Consider the following 14,892-nt stretch of genomic DNA (forward strand, 5'->3'; position numbering starts at 1 on the left):
AATAAATATGGGCTGGAAGACACATTAAATTAGCATAGCTAAAGTTTGTCAGTTATTATTGCATTTTCAAATGTAATTTAATATTTAGGAGTTCACGGAATAGGTTGCAGTTAGGTTATAAAGTAAATTGGACAATTTACAATTGGATGCTTTTATTTTTCAGAAACATCACCTAATCTACTTTCAAACATACATTTTTTTAAACCACACAATAGCACACACACACAAAAAAGCATGAGTAGAGACCAACAGATTAAAACAGGAGAGAGAAGTGTTTAGATTCTAGACTTAGAGACACACCAGCAAATGGGTGTGTTGTGTGCAGCCGGCAGTGTCTGACCACCATCACCAGGCCAGCCTCTGGTGGCATAGATTTTCATTTAAGCTATTTATTTTTTATTATTGCCAGGTAACACAACAAAATTTTTACTTTTTTTACTTTTGCAAGTAAACAGAGTTCCCTACCTTAAGGAAATGGTACTGGATGGGTTGGGGATTCTAACCTGATGGAGACACAACCAGAACCTTGGCAGGGTAGAGGAGGCAGGTGGGGCAGAGGCTGTAGCCATGTAGAGATTTGCTGGGGAAGAAGAGTGAGGTGGAGACTTGGGCAAGGGCTGCTGTGGTCCGGTTTGGCTAGTATTGGAAAGTGGGTTAGAGTCACACTGAGGAGGCCTAGAATGCCAGGGTGGAGCTGGCTGAGTGTGATAGGGAGTGGAGAGCTACATACAATTATGTCACTAGGTCCTTCTGAGGACCTGGTGTCCTGGCCCTGCCCCTGTATCTCATATCTCATTCATCTCAGAAACCTCACTTCTACTGGGTGAAAACCGCAGGTTTGCAGCAGAGATGGGATTGTCCCTATCAAGTCTAATGTGGCCTGAGAAAGTCTCTCAGGAACAAGTGCTTGGGAACAATCTGTCAGTGGAATTTTTCCCTGTGGACAGTATGAGTTCCTTATAAGTGTACCCACTGGAACTGTGGTCCCTGATTTTCAAAGAACATCCACTAGCTGATGTTTCAGTGGTGTTTTTGTGCCGTACTTGAGTCAGTGATCCACGTGTGGGTAGAACGTACTTTTCAATGAGACTCTTACAAAAACTGAGTTAAGAGGACCAGTCAGAAATTATACAGGGTTTTCGTTACTGTGTTTATAAGTAGCAAGAAAAAATTGTAGAACAGCAAGTGCAAGGGCATTTAGTACCATGTATTTTTTTCATAATAGAGGTATATTCTCATTTCATACTGAGATTATCGTTTTTTTAATGAATAGGTATGATGAAACATTCTAATTCTTTCACTTGCAACAAATGTAATTTAAATATTCTTTTTTTACAATTTGGAGTTTTGTTGAAATAAATTGGCACAAGTTTTTACGCACTTGCTGATTCATTCGTTCTTTTTCATTTTTTGTTTCTTGGAAGAATGCCATGATGACATTTGAGGAAGAAAAAATGCAGTTGGCATGTGATGACTTAAAAACTACAGAAAAGCTGTGTGAAAGTGAGGAGGCTGGAGTCATTGAAACAATCAAGAATAAAATTAAGAAGAATGTAAGTAACTGTCTTTCGGATATGAACTGTGTACCACTCATTTAGGACATTGCTCATTTATTTGGTCTTGGTATTTAGAATATGACTGAAAGCACTACATGTTTCTTAAAACTTTTGGTTATGTAAAATGTATTTCTTTTTTAAAGTTTTTAAAAAGATTTTATTTATATTTAGAGAAAGGGGAAGAGAGGGAGAAAGAGAGGGAGAGAAACATTAGTGTGTCATTGCCTCTTGTGCATCCTCTACTGGGGACCTGGCCCACAACCTAGGCATGTGCCCTGACTGGGAATGGAACCATTGACTCTTTGGTACACAGGTCGGCACTCAATCTGCTGAGCCATACCAGCCAGGGCTAAAATGTATTTCTTAAAAGAAGAGAAGCCTCCTTCATTCATTAGAGCTATTCAGTGCACGTTCCTTTGGTATCTTAAAATTGTCTTCTTCCATAACAGGCCATGTGGCAAAGGCTTTTGTAATGAGGCTTGCATATATGTAATTCAAATACATTGCATTTTTGCATAATTCGGGAATTTGGGTGTTTACCTACTTTTCTCTAGGCCCCATCAGCCTTTGGTTACATCATAACCCACTTTTTTTCTAACTTACATTTCACCTTCCAGTGCAGAATCCTAGGCTTTGTTTGGCAAGGCACCCACCTACACCTGATACTTCCAGAGTGCCCAGGGTTCTCACATACGTCACATATTTAGCTGATGGACGGGTCTGTAGGTTATAGTTATCAAAAACCATCCATCTGCCCTGGCTGGTGGTGTTCAGTTGGTTGAAGCATCATCCCGTACACCAAAAGGTCACATGTTTGATTCCTGGTCAGGGCACATACCTGGGTAGTGGTTTCAGGGTGTGTATGGGAGGCAGCTAATCCATGTTTCTCTCTTGCATTGATGTTTTTCTCTTTTCCTCCCTCCCTCCCTCCCTCCCTCCTTCCCTCCCTCCCTCCCTCTCTCCCTCTCTCCCTCTCTCTCCATTCCTCCCTTCCACTCTTTCCTACCCTCCCTTCCTCTCTCCCTTTGTCCTTCCTTTCTTCCCTCTTCCCTCTCTCCCTTCCTCCCTTTCTCCCTCTGTCCCTCCTTCCCCTGCCTCTCTCTTCAAAATCAGTTAAATATATGTTTAAAAAGAAAACATCTTTTCTTCTTCATGTTAGCCTAGTTACTTCATCTGTGCTTTTGCTTATGGTGTCCACTATGAGGAAGCCACTGATGGGCCAAGAGTATTGTCTCCTTATTGTCCCCTTATGTTCTTTGACTCCTCTCTCTCCAAATTCTACCTCTAACCAATGACCAAGTCCTGTTGACTCTCTTTCTTAAATGCCTTCTAAATTCATCTACTTCTTGCCATTTTCCTGCCATTCCCCAAGGTCAGCCACTATCTACTTGCCTAAGACGACCCTCACTGGAGTTTCTGCTTTAACTCTTACTGTTCTCTAATTTGGTCTCCATACTACAGTCTCTAAAATGCAAATAATACGTTGCTGGCTTCCTTTCCAGTATTCCCATCCTCCATCATTGCCATGACAGTGAAGTCCAAGCTCCTTAACGTGGCTGACTTGGCATCACTTCTCTGCCTAGAACATGCTCCTCCCTCTTGACCTGGTTTGGACTCATTCTTCTCCTTGGATGTCATTTTCTCCAAGAACTCTTGCCCGAGCCTGTTGGATGTGTCGTCTTCATGTTCCCATAGTTCCTTGTACTTTATCCTTTGGAGTACTTGCTACATTACATGGTAAAACGGCCAGCATTCCCTCACTAGGCTTAAGCTTATTTACATGTCTATTTTCAATATCTAGTCCCATGCCTAATACATATGTTAATAATTCACATTTGTAATGGATCCTTGCAATTTCAAAAGCATTTGCACCTACAGCATCTCATCAGCCCTCCCAACAACACTGTAGAGTAGATGTTATTAAAAGCAAAGAAACAGAAGAACCAATAGATAGACTTTTGCCTAAGCAAAGTAGTGAGCGCTGGGACTAGACCAGGAGCAAGCGTGGCCGTGGTGAATTGTGCTGGTCCAGCAAAAAGGGAACCGGCCCTTCTGTCATGTGCACTGTGTGTGCTGTGGTCAGATCTGCAAAAATCCTGTCACCACTTCTGTCATTGTGGAAGCATTTGAAAGCTATTTCACTTATTTTGTTCAAGTTTACTTTGTACCGGGAATACAGTATTCTACTTCACAGTGATTTTTTCTTCATTTAGAAACATTCTTTACAATAAAGACCAACATCTTATAAAAGTTAGAGCTTTTTTGTTTTTCTTTTTGCTTATTTTATTGGTTTTTGATGGCCTGAAATTATTATTTGAAGTCCTGAGCACAAATTTCCTAATATAGTTAAATGACTTACAATTTAGCAAGCGTTAGCAAAGGATATGAACTATTATTTTATAGAGATAGTCACCTTGAAGTATGACTTAAATTTCAGGTTCAATTTGTGATTCAGTCAAAGCTCATTTTTAATTCCAGGGCATTCACTCCTTAACAAAACGTAACCAGTTTCTGACCCTCCCATCTCAGCTGGGTGTGCCTAAGAAATGACCCCAGTATCAGTCCTGCCTGAAGGTACACGGTTACCGAGTGGCTTTTCAGGCTATCTACTTTGGGGAATTTTTTTTGTACCTTTAGTGATTTTTATTTTGGATAAGTAAGAACTTACATTGTTTTTGAAGAGGTAAAGTCCTGTGTTGGCTTTCCTGTCTCCCTGGCACTCAGTTTTTATCATTTAGAGTATTTGTCTTTGAATTCTAATCTTCAACATTGTATTGGTTAACAAAATTAGGCTAGACCTAATGGCAGTATAGAACTACCAGGCTCATAGTATAAATTTGGTCTTGGCTTTTAGTAACTGCTATATGTTTTAGTGAAGTCATTTTGCACAGTAAAGTAATAGGTGTTTAGAAGGAGTGTTCCTGTGTGTGATTTATCAGTATGTACTTTCTTCCCACTGAACAGGTCGATGTCCGAAAATCCACCCCCTCTATGGTCGATCGACTTCAGAGGCAGATAATCATAGCTGACTGTCAAGTTTACCTGGCTGTGCTCTCGTTTGTAAAACAAGAATTGTCAGGTATCCTGAAGCATTATTTGTAATGTTTCGTTGTGCAGTGCATACAACTGGTAATACTCCTATTTTTTAGAACACCTCGTATTTCAGACTTTGACAGTGTTTGCTACCTCTTTGGGGCCCAATACTGATTTATTACTTGGGAAACTGAAACCACGGTTGCTTAAGGTGCGTTTACAGATTGCTTTTAGAGCCAAAGTCTTTGTTCCTCCTCTTGTCTCAAGAAGTTGTCCTACTTAGATAGATTACCTGTGCTACAGACAGACACACACACACATTTTCTTGGTGGGAATCAAGTTGTGATAATAACCTTTACAGTGAAATGTGACTGGTTTAAATTTAAGTTCTTCAAGAAATTGTCATTGAAGGCCTGAGCACACACTAAAGATTTTCTAATATACTTGAATGACCTACATTTTAACCTTTAGAGAGGGATATAAACTAATTCCTTAATTAGTTCAAGAGAAATGGTTTCCCCAATTTTGTGGCTTGACTATCTTGAGTGGCATAGACTCAAACTGAGTTTCTAATAGCTCACTGTACAGCTGGGCCCAACACTGACGCTAGTTCTTCTGCTTGTGTGGCAATGTGTGTCTCTGATACTGACAGCAGAAATCGGCCTCTGGTACATCAGATTTACTTAGGGAAAAAAGAAAATTAAAAAGGAAATCAATTAGAAATCGCAATCAGAAAAGCATTCTCTTACAAACCTTAAATAAAGAAGCTTATGTTGCTGCTAAATTGTAATACATACTTTTCTTCTTAGACTATCAGAAACTAGTTCTCGGCTCTTAATTCTCTCCTCTCTCTATCCCATACTTGAGGATAGACTTACTAGAATTTTTCCTTCTCTTTAAATATATTTTATGCTTTTAGTTTGGCCTTTTGCTTTCCTTCAGTTCTTTTTAAGTTTTTTAAAAAGGTTTTATTTATTTTTAGATAGAGGGGAAAGGATGGGGAAAGAGAGGGAAGCATCAGTGTGTGGTTGCCTCTAATGCGCCCCCTACTGGGGACCTGGCCTGCAACCCAGGCTCGTGCCCTGACTGGGAATCCAACTGGTGACCCTTTGGTTTGTAGGCTGGTGCTCAATCCCCTGAGCCATACCAGCCAGGGCCAATTATTTTTTCTCTTTAATCATCATCTCAGGATTCTCCCAGTGACTGACTAATTTATATGGTTGAGGGCTCATAGTTCCTCAATTTTCTGTAATGCAATAATGCAAAGCCCCCATTTGGAGCATCATGCTGATGTGTATGTAAAAGCAGTTGAACTACCTGAACCTCTCGGGGGTCAAAGACAGGTGCTTCGGTGTTTCCCGTGATCTGGTACTACTTTTTCTCAATACTTAAGGATATCCTTAAGGAGCCAATTTTAGTCATTAAGAAAGTATCTGTTGAGCCCTGGCTGGTGTGGCTCAGAGGATCAAGTGCTCACCTGCAAACCGAAAAGTCAACAGTTTGATTCCCAGCCAGGGCACATGCCTGGGTTGCAGAGCAGGTCCCCACTTGGGCGCATGTGAGTGGCAACTGATTAATGTATCTCTCACACATCAATGTTTCTCTCTCTTTCTTTCTCCCTCCCTTCCCCTCTCTCTAAAAATAAATAAATAAAATCTTGAGAAAAAAAAGAAAGTATCTGTTGAGAGAAGGGTAATCAAATGTAAAATGAGGAATAAGGGTAAAGGATATCTGGGAATTCATTGTATTAATTTTGAAAGTCTTCTATAAGTCTGAAAGTATGTAAAAATTTAAAAGTGAGTATATCTGTCTTTCATGTGTTTATTAGTGGTCCCTCCAACAGATAATTGTGGAGCACATACAGTGTGCCAGGCACTGTGTTATCTGAGCAAACACAGGCCATGGGCCCTGCCCTCATGAAATTTTGAATCACCAGTTAGTAGTATGTTTTTTTAATTATTCTGATTATAAAATTACTAAACATTGTTGTGGAAAATGAAAACTAAGAAAGCAAGTCATTGCTAATGTCACCATTTGGAGAAAATTAATCTTTATTGCTAATAATCTATTTTATATTTCTGTGTATTTCTTTTCCAAAATTAAATCTGTATCCTACTTTTTCCTCTTAGATTATATTTCACATACTCTCCCTGTACTTAGATTTAAAATGTAATTCTAGATAATAGCATTTTAATTTATCATGAACATTCTACAATTTATTTAAACAATTCCTCTTGGATATTCAGGTGATCTTTATTTTTATTTTTTGGTTATTAATGAAGCTGAAACTATTTTTATATTTTATCTATAATTTATATTTCTTTCACAAATCACCTTGTGAAATGGCCTTTCCTCATTTTCCTAACAGGTTGATGCTAATCAATTATTTAATCTTGTTTATCATAGATAGTTGACAGTGCTCTTGGTTCTTTCTGAAGTCATATAATTTGTTGAAGGTAGTATTAATTATGAAATAAAATTCTGACAGGCATGAATAATAAATGTATGGTGTGATCATTTGCTTTATGAGTAGCTTAGTGTTTGTTTCAAACAAACAAATATAACCGAAAGTGGGCTTTACTTGCCTTTTAGAAACACATTGGGTTATTAAACTGTAAAATATTTACTTACTTTTTTTGGGGTCCATTTCTTAGAAAACGCTTTTGATGGATAGTTTTCCTAAGTTGGGGAACTCCTCCTTGGATATGTTTGTTGTGGGTCCCAGAAGTGAGAGCGGGTCCACATGCTCACCTGAGTTCCAGGTAGATGTGAGTCGGTGTGGATTTTTGTTCATGCTTCATACTTTTAAAAGAGTTCTTGTCCTTTACCTCATTTGAACTTCTTTATAATCAGTTGCTCTATCTCGCTTCATTTTCCCATACTATTTGTATCTTTTAAATTTATTACCCAAGGGCTTTTTATTTTCCAATGAACATACATTGCTTGTATAATAAAAAGAAGTTATTTTTAAAACCTATTTTATGGCACTTGCGCCCTTGTTTTATGTTTCTTTTATTTCCTTTTGGACTTTAGGATAGGCTCCATGACTCACCTTCTTGGCATAACATGTGCTCAACAAATTTTCCCCAGATGAGATTATTTTTCTTATTTTACAGATGAGGCAGTTGAGGAGGCAGTTGAGGCTGCATCATTTGGTTGAGGCTGAACGATTTACACAGCTCGTTATTGATGACAGAATCAGCACCTGAGCCACGGGTTTCTTTTTCATGCCTGAATTGCTAGTGTTTTCACCATTTTCTCATCACCTTAGTTTGATCATCTGAGCCACCCACTGTCTTCACATGGCCCAGAAGGCCTGGCTTTCTCAGGCCTCTCACTCACCACCCGTGCCCACACTCTCCCTGCATCCCAAGGACTTAGCCCCTGGAATATTACAACACCCTGCTGTTGGCTCACACGCTTCTCCAGGCCACATTCTCTATGTGGCCATTGGAACCATCTTTCTTTCTTTTTTTTCTAGTTTATTTTTATTGTATTTTTTTCATTACCATTTATTCCCCCCCCCCGTACCCTCATCTACCTCCACCTCCCTCTTCTATCACCACAGTGTTGCCCATGTCCGTTAATCCTTTTCCCTTTTTGCTCCCTCCTCCTCCTCCTCTATCTTCTTCTCTGTCTTCTCCTTCTTCTCCTTCTGTCTTTTTTTTACACCTGTGTAGTACTCCATTGTGTAAATGTCCCATAGCTGTTTTACCCACATATGTACTGATGGACACTTGGCTGTTTGCAAATCTTGGCGATTGTAAATAATGCTGTAATGAACATAGGGGTGCTTATATTTTTTTGAATTAGTGTTTCAGGTTTCTTTGGATAAATTTCCAGGAGTGGGATTGCTGGGTTATAAAGCAGTTTCATTTTTAATTTTTTGAGATATTTCCATACTGCTTTCCACAGTGGCTGCACCAATCTGCATTCCTACCAACAGTGCATGAGGGTTCCCTTTTCTCCACATCCTTGTCATCACTTGTTATTTGTTGATTTATTGATGATAGCCATTCTGACAGGTGTGAGGTTATATCTACTGTGGTTTTAATTTGCATTTCTCTGCTGATTAGTGACATTGAGCATCTTTTCATACGTCTATTGGCCCTCTGTATGTTCTTTTTGGAGAAGGATCTATTCAGGTCCTTTCCTCATTTTTTAATTGGGTTATTTGTTTTTTTGGTGTTGACTTTTATAAGTTTTTTATAAATGTTGGCTATTAACCCCTTATCAGATATATGTGAATATGTTCTCCCATTCAGTGGGTTGTCTTTTCATTTTGTTGATGGTTTCCTTTGCAATGTAAAAACTTTTCAGTTTGATTATAGTCCCACTTATTTATTTTTTCTTTTGTTTGGAACCAGTTTTCTGAAACTTAATATACTGTGCTTTAAACTCTTAGCTCTTCTGCATCTCCTACAAAAGAAAGTCCAAATTCCATCCTCAGGTGGCATAGAAGAACCTGGCCCACTTCCCAGGCTTCCTGCCTTCCCACCACTGTATCTGGCTAAGCAGAGCTTGCAGTTCCCTGAATGCCCTTTGCTGCCTCATGCCCTTTGGCACACTGCCTTCTCAGCCTGGAGCACCCCTACCCCTTTTCTTTGTCCCTTGCCTATCCAGGTGCAGCCCAGGCCAACTTCCTTCATGGACTCCTTCCTCGTTGACTTCATCATCTGGCCTTAGCCTGCTCTATGTGTACCCTGTACATAGTCAGCCGGAGAATTCATCACACAGCAATAGCAATTATTCTTTACATGTCTGTCTGCAGTATTAGACTACGGACTCCTTGAAGGCAGGGGCTGTGTCTATGCTATCTTTCCCCCAACATTTATTGAGTACTCTCTACCTGTCAGGCACTGTGAGGTGATGGATGCTAATTTTCTAGGGATGAATGAAATGTAGTTCTTGCCCCAAGGAAACTGATGACTTAGCAGGGGAGGAAGAGGAGTAAATCAGTTACAATTCATGGTGATACTTTAACCAGTAGACATAGAAACTAGTCATAGAGGTTGCACAGGGAATGAGCAGTTCCTAATGTCTGCCTGGGAAGGCCAGGGATCACTGATCCTGTCCTTGAGCGGGGTCTGAAGAGTGAAAGTCCATTTTCTTCTCTATGTCCCTGGCACCTGATATGGCAGCTTTGGCTCAGCACATGGTGGGTGTGTAATATGTGAATTCAAGGAAGGGTGATGCCATTCGGGAAAGAGAGGCATGATGTGGAGCCCCAGGAAGCCCCCAAAATAATGGGGATTGGAGAAGTGGATCTACTGGAAGTCTGTTGACTGGGGTAAACATAATAATGATGAGGTAGGCTGACTAGCAATCACTAAATCATCTGCTCTCCCTGCCAAAGTCCGTTGAGTGGGTCACAAGAAAGGCAAGCCTGGACCTACTTGCACTATGGGGTTAGCCAGCCTTGTGCAGGACAGATGAACAGATAACATGCTACAGTAGGAGCTCTTACCAAACACAGCCCCCATGGAAACATCTGTAAATTTTTTTCCAAGATTACATTGGTATAACTTGATATTTTCATTTTCCAGACAACCCTTGCCCTTTCCCAGGAGGGACTTTCCCACACCACCCCCACTTGTTATGGGGACAGGGTTTCCTCTCCCCTCCTTCCACTGGCTGACTGAGGCTGAACCCAGTAGGGGAGGGCAGGCGGTCTTCATTTTCTGCCCTCCTCTCTGTGACTTCCTCCACAGGCACAACAATAGTGACTGAATGATTTATGCTTGACCTTTCAGAGGAGCCATGTGGAAGGCCATGTGGAGTGTGGGGCTCTTAAATACAGTTCCTCTGCTCATGAGGAAGATGTGCGCTCACTGGCCCCACGCTGCTCCACTGAGCTCAGAGTCCCGCCTGCAGAGCCGAGGGCCTGTGTGCCTGCTGTCTGGCTGCTGTCCGCTGGGAGCAAGCCGCCCACTCTGCTGGCTCCTCCACTGGGCTCTGGCTGAGCCAGGGCGATTTAGTCACAGTATTTGGGACTGGGAGTAGGGCGACTCCTGGGGAAACTGCTTCAACAAGTTCAGCGTAGAAAGTAGTGAAAACAAGAATCTCCCTCCATGTGTATTAACTTTGTTTTGCATGTATTTCAGTTTATAATCTTTGACTTAGTCAAAACTTTGTTCATTCATTACTAGCGAACATGTGCTTTTAAACACTGGCACCGAAGCTCCTGTCTTAGGCAAGGAATTAAAGACATGTTGAGTTAGTTTAATTTTTATTCTATAAAAATAGATGTTTACCGTGCTGGGTTTGTTTAATTCCCTGAATTCTGGGTTATCATGGATGGGTTTTTATGTTTGTTTCCGTTGCTGGCATCCTTGTCTGTAACTCTTCCCCCAAGATCTGGATTACTGCAATTCATTTTCCTACCACTGGTTCCTTCAACCCCAAATCTTAGAAATTCCCGGCTTCTCCTTTGCTGGCTGGGCATCAGGTGCCTGTAACCTGAGCACATCACCCTGTGCCCTTTCGTCCCAGTGCCCCCTGTTTTACTCATCCCTCCCTCAGTGCCTTCCTGTGCACATTCCTGTTTCTCGCTCCCGCAGTGCTGCCTTTCCCTGAATGGGCGCTCCACTCCCTGCGCTGGCCTGGAAAATACAGGATAAAAGGAGTTAATTTTTCCCCTCGAAATTTCCAGTAAGGTATGGGGGTAGGAAGGAATAAAGTTTTCTACTAAAATCCTGCAATACTTACTTTGCACTTTCTGATTTATGGGTGTATTTATTACATAGAAAACAATCTCATGACAAAAAAATTTTAAAAACCAATTTACCCATAATCTAGACATTATTTGTTTTCATTTTCTATGTATGACCCAATGTTGCAATAGTAAAGACACATACAGGGGTAGGGAAAAGTAGTTTATAGTTGTACATGAAGTAGTTTATTCTTGTATTACTGTAAACCTACTTTTGCCCAACCTTGTATATAGCCTTAAGTTACCAAGTTTGTTTTTCATTTGTTTTATTTTTAAATTTTACTGTGGACATTTGTAGGACTGAGATTATTTATTTATGTCTTGTAGTTCTTTTATGTTCTTCAGCAGCCAAGAACAATAGCTGATTAATATTTTTAAGGTTTCTCGAGTTTGCTTTTTCTTTAATTATTTATCAGTAGCCAGTGTTTATTGCTCTGCAATTAGACCTCAATTGCTTTTGTGTTCTCAAGAACATGTCTCTTAGTTTGCTCTTTCCTTTTCTGTTTTTCTGTTCAGCATTGGCCTTTTGGATCATAAGTGAGTCATCTTTCGTGTTTGTGGGCACGTTGGTGGCATACAGAGAACAGCCAGGGTGTTCTCACATGTTTCCCACGGCCCTGCTGTTTGGGAGGGGAAAGCCACTCAGCCTCTGGAGAGTAGGGTCCACATCTTCTTTCTGATTTGATGCCTGAAATGTAGTATTTGCACAGGTATTTTTGTTAAATGGAACTGAATGAAAATGAATTGTTTCGAACATGTATTACCTTTATAATTATAAAGTTATAAAGATAGTTTCCTGTAAAAAAAAAAAAGCCTTGATAGACTGATTCTTGTGGTTGTTCCTCCTACCTTACAGCATTCTGTTCAGGGGCCTTAGGCTACAGGACATTAATTATCTACAATTTGTGGGGTGGTTTTGAATTGTGGTCCAATAGGAGATAGGGCCATCATTTGTCAGAAAATTGGCACACTTAAGTAAAGTAATAGCTTGATTCCATGGGTTGGGTGCCCCTCAAGACTTTCAGGTTCAATGATTTGCTTGGAGGACTCAGCCTGTAATGATGCCCATGGCTTTGATTTATTATGGCGAAGGCACCAAAGCAAAACCAGCAGGGAAAAAGGTGAATGGGGTGAAGGCCAGGAAAGACTCTCCAGCAGAGTTGCACAGGCTGTGCTCCAATCCCACGGCAACGTGTGCGGCAGCACAGGTGAAATGCCGCCAGCTGGGGAGGCTTGTTGGAGACTCAGGGCCCAGAGTTCTTGTGGGTTGCTACCATGTAGGCACCCCCTGGCTTGCACATGCTGAGTTCCATACTCCATACTCCCAGAAGGAAGGCAGGTGTTCCACATAGAGCAGCACCAAGTGTCTAAACAATGTAGGCACAGTGAGCCGCTCTCACCAGTTCTGGAACTGGTGGGAACCCTCCCCAGCCCCAGGTCCCGGGTTACCAGCCAAGGGCCAACAATGCAAGCAGGCCTTTCACAGGACAGCAGCAAGCCTGCTGAACTAACTCTTCCACGCATACCACACATTCTCGGGTCACTTTCAACTCAGGGATTGGACCTTTATGAATCAGATTTTATATACAAATGGCTCTTAAAAAAAACTTCTTTTTTTGCTGTTCTAATGGGTCTGGAAGGCTAGGATACTTCATGGTGTCTTCTGTTTATTCACTGGGATCACAGTGTTGGGGCCAGATTGGCAACAGTGCTAAGTGGATGAGTTCCCTTCCGCAATTACGAGAGAACTATTTTATAGAAAGTCCCTTATGGAAGACCTTCTACTCAAAAATGTGTTGATAACACACTCAGATAAGCACAGATAAATCGACTTCCTCTTCAGCTCCTTACCAGAAGGGGAAAATGTGCAAGGAGGAGAGGCTGAGGCAGGACCTGAGGGCTTGTCTGAGAGGGGCCCTTGGAGTGTGGGGTGAGGGAAAGCCCAGTTCTTAGCCCTGAAGTCACCTTTGTGACACATTTTCAGGAGGGCTTTGTAAAGAAAAGTTGCCCAAATGGAAGCAACTTTTAAAAGGACAGATATTCACCCTCTGGTGTAAAGTAGCTTCTTTGCCAGCCTTCTTCACTGGGCCCCTCTAGGCTGAGGCGGGAGGTAAGCACCATTGCCACAGACCAGATAAAGTCATCCTGAGGTTTTGTAAGCCACTCAGCGGCATTAGATTGGGATGAGCTGGGGATCCTTTGCATTTCTGCATTTCACACTAATGGCATTTTCGTTAATAAACTGGCCATTTGTTTTAATAAATAGTAATCCTTTCTGTTGCATGTTTTATTTTCTTGGCAAGTCTCCATGCTTGGTGGTTGGGTATAAATTTAGCAATGAACTAACTGACAACTTGCTCTCAAGGAGGTTTGAAACACACGTTAGAAAATGTAAGAGTTAAACAAAAAAGGCTTATCAGGAACGCACCTTGTAATTCAGAGATGTGGGAGCAGTTTGTGTTTCACAGAACGCTGGAAAAAGTCAGATTCAAGTGATGCTTGTGTGCTCACAGTCATTCACTCATTCTTTCTTCCCCTGTGCATCATATGCTATGCCCTAGCTCACGTGGGAGGGGCTTGGTGCAACAGTGAACAACAACAAAAAAATACTTGGTTCTTGCCAAGGGGCTCATCCAGTGTAGTAAAGGGAAATAGAGAACAAATAAAGAATTTAAGCCCTATGAAGAAAACAAGGTGCAATGATAGATGATAATTTTTTGGGTTCTTTTACTATTTTGCTCAAGTTTCAGGCTGTCCTTCGATATATTTTATGAACATAGGTAAATTATTTCGAATGCTTATTTTTTCATGTTTTTCTCCCCTTCCCTTTGTAGCATATATCAAAGGTGGGTGGATCCTTAGGAAAGCCTGGAAGATTTACAACAAATGCTATCTGGACATCAACGCCCTCCAGGAACTGTATCAGAAGAAGCTTACTGAAGAGCCCTTGACCTCTGATGCTGCAAATGATAATCATATTGTGACTGAAGGGGTGTCCGAGGAGTCTCTAAACAGACTGAAGGGTGCTGTTAGCTTTGGATATGGCCTGTTCCACCTCTGCATATCCATGGTGCCCCCAAACCTGCTCAAAATCATCAACCTGCTGGGTTTTCCTGGAGACCGCCTGCAGGGCCTTTCCTCACTGATGTATGCGAGCGAAAGTAAGGACATGAAGGCCCCTTTAGCTACGTGAGTAGCTATATTGCAATGCTTTGGTAGATAATATAGTGTTGAAAGTGAGGGAACAACAATCAAAACCTTAAAAGGAAAACTTCAGGTAAAATGCTTGGTTGGTTGACATGATGCCATGCGTAATGCCTTTCAGCGCGACACCCGGGACCGTGTTTCTGGTGGAGTTTATCAAAGCTGTCTTTAGCGAACCGGGCACTGCTCTTAAGCATTGTACCCGAGTCCTGTATATGAACAGGTACAACGGTCCTATTTTTCAGCCTTAAATGATTTATGAGTGACTTTGTGACCTTGACCACAGTCACCAAGACTCACAATTCTGACTTTTGGACTTAAAGGATGCAAATCTGATAAGACTTTTCTGTGGTTCTGAAATTTTTTATTCTTATGTGCTCATATTGG

At 41.2% G+C, this 14,892-nt stretch overlaps 1 protein-coding gene across 1 annotated transcript in view; it reads left to right on the forward strand.

Annotated features, from left to right (window-relative positions):
* TTC39C (tetratricopeptide repeat domain 39C) overlaps positions 1-14,892 on the forward strand; it is a 97,502-nt gene that overhangs the window by 47,816 nt on the left and 34,794 nt on the right. The window contains exons 3-5 of the mRNA XM_045850092.1: positions 1,425-1,553; positions 4,521-4,635; positions 14,136-14,490. Of these exons, the coding sequence (XP_045706048.1) occupies positions 1,425-1,553; positions 4,521-4,635; positions 14,136-14,490 (599 nt within the window). The remainder of the gene's footprint in view (positions 1-1,424; positions 1,554-4,520; positions 4,636-14,135; positions 14,491-14,892) is intronic.

This window comes from Phyllostomus hastatus, unplaced genomic scaffold, assembly GCF_019186645.2.
Source record: "Phyllostomus hastatus isolate PE091 unplaced genomic scaffold, TTU_PhHast_1.1 phas_contig_80, whole genome shotgun sequence".
NCBI classification, from domain to species: domain Eukaryota; kingdom Metazoa; phylum Chordata; class Mammalia; order Chiroptera; family Phyllostomidae; genus Phyllostomus; species Phyllostomus hastatus.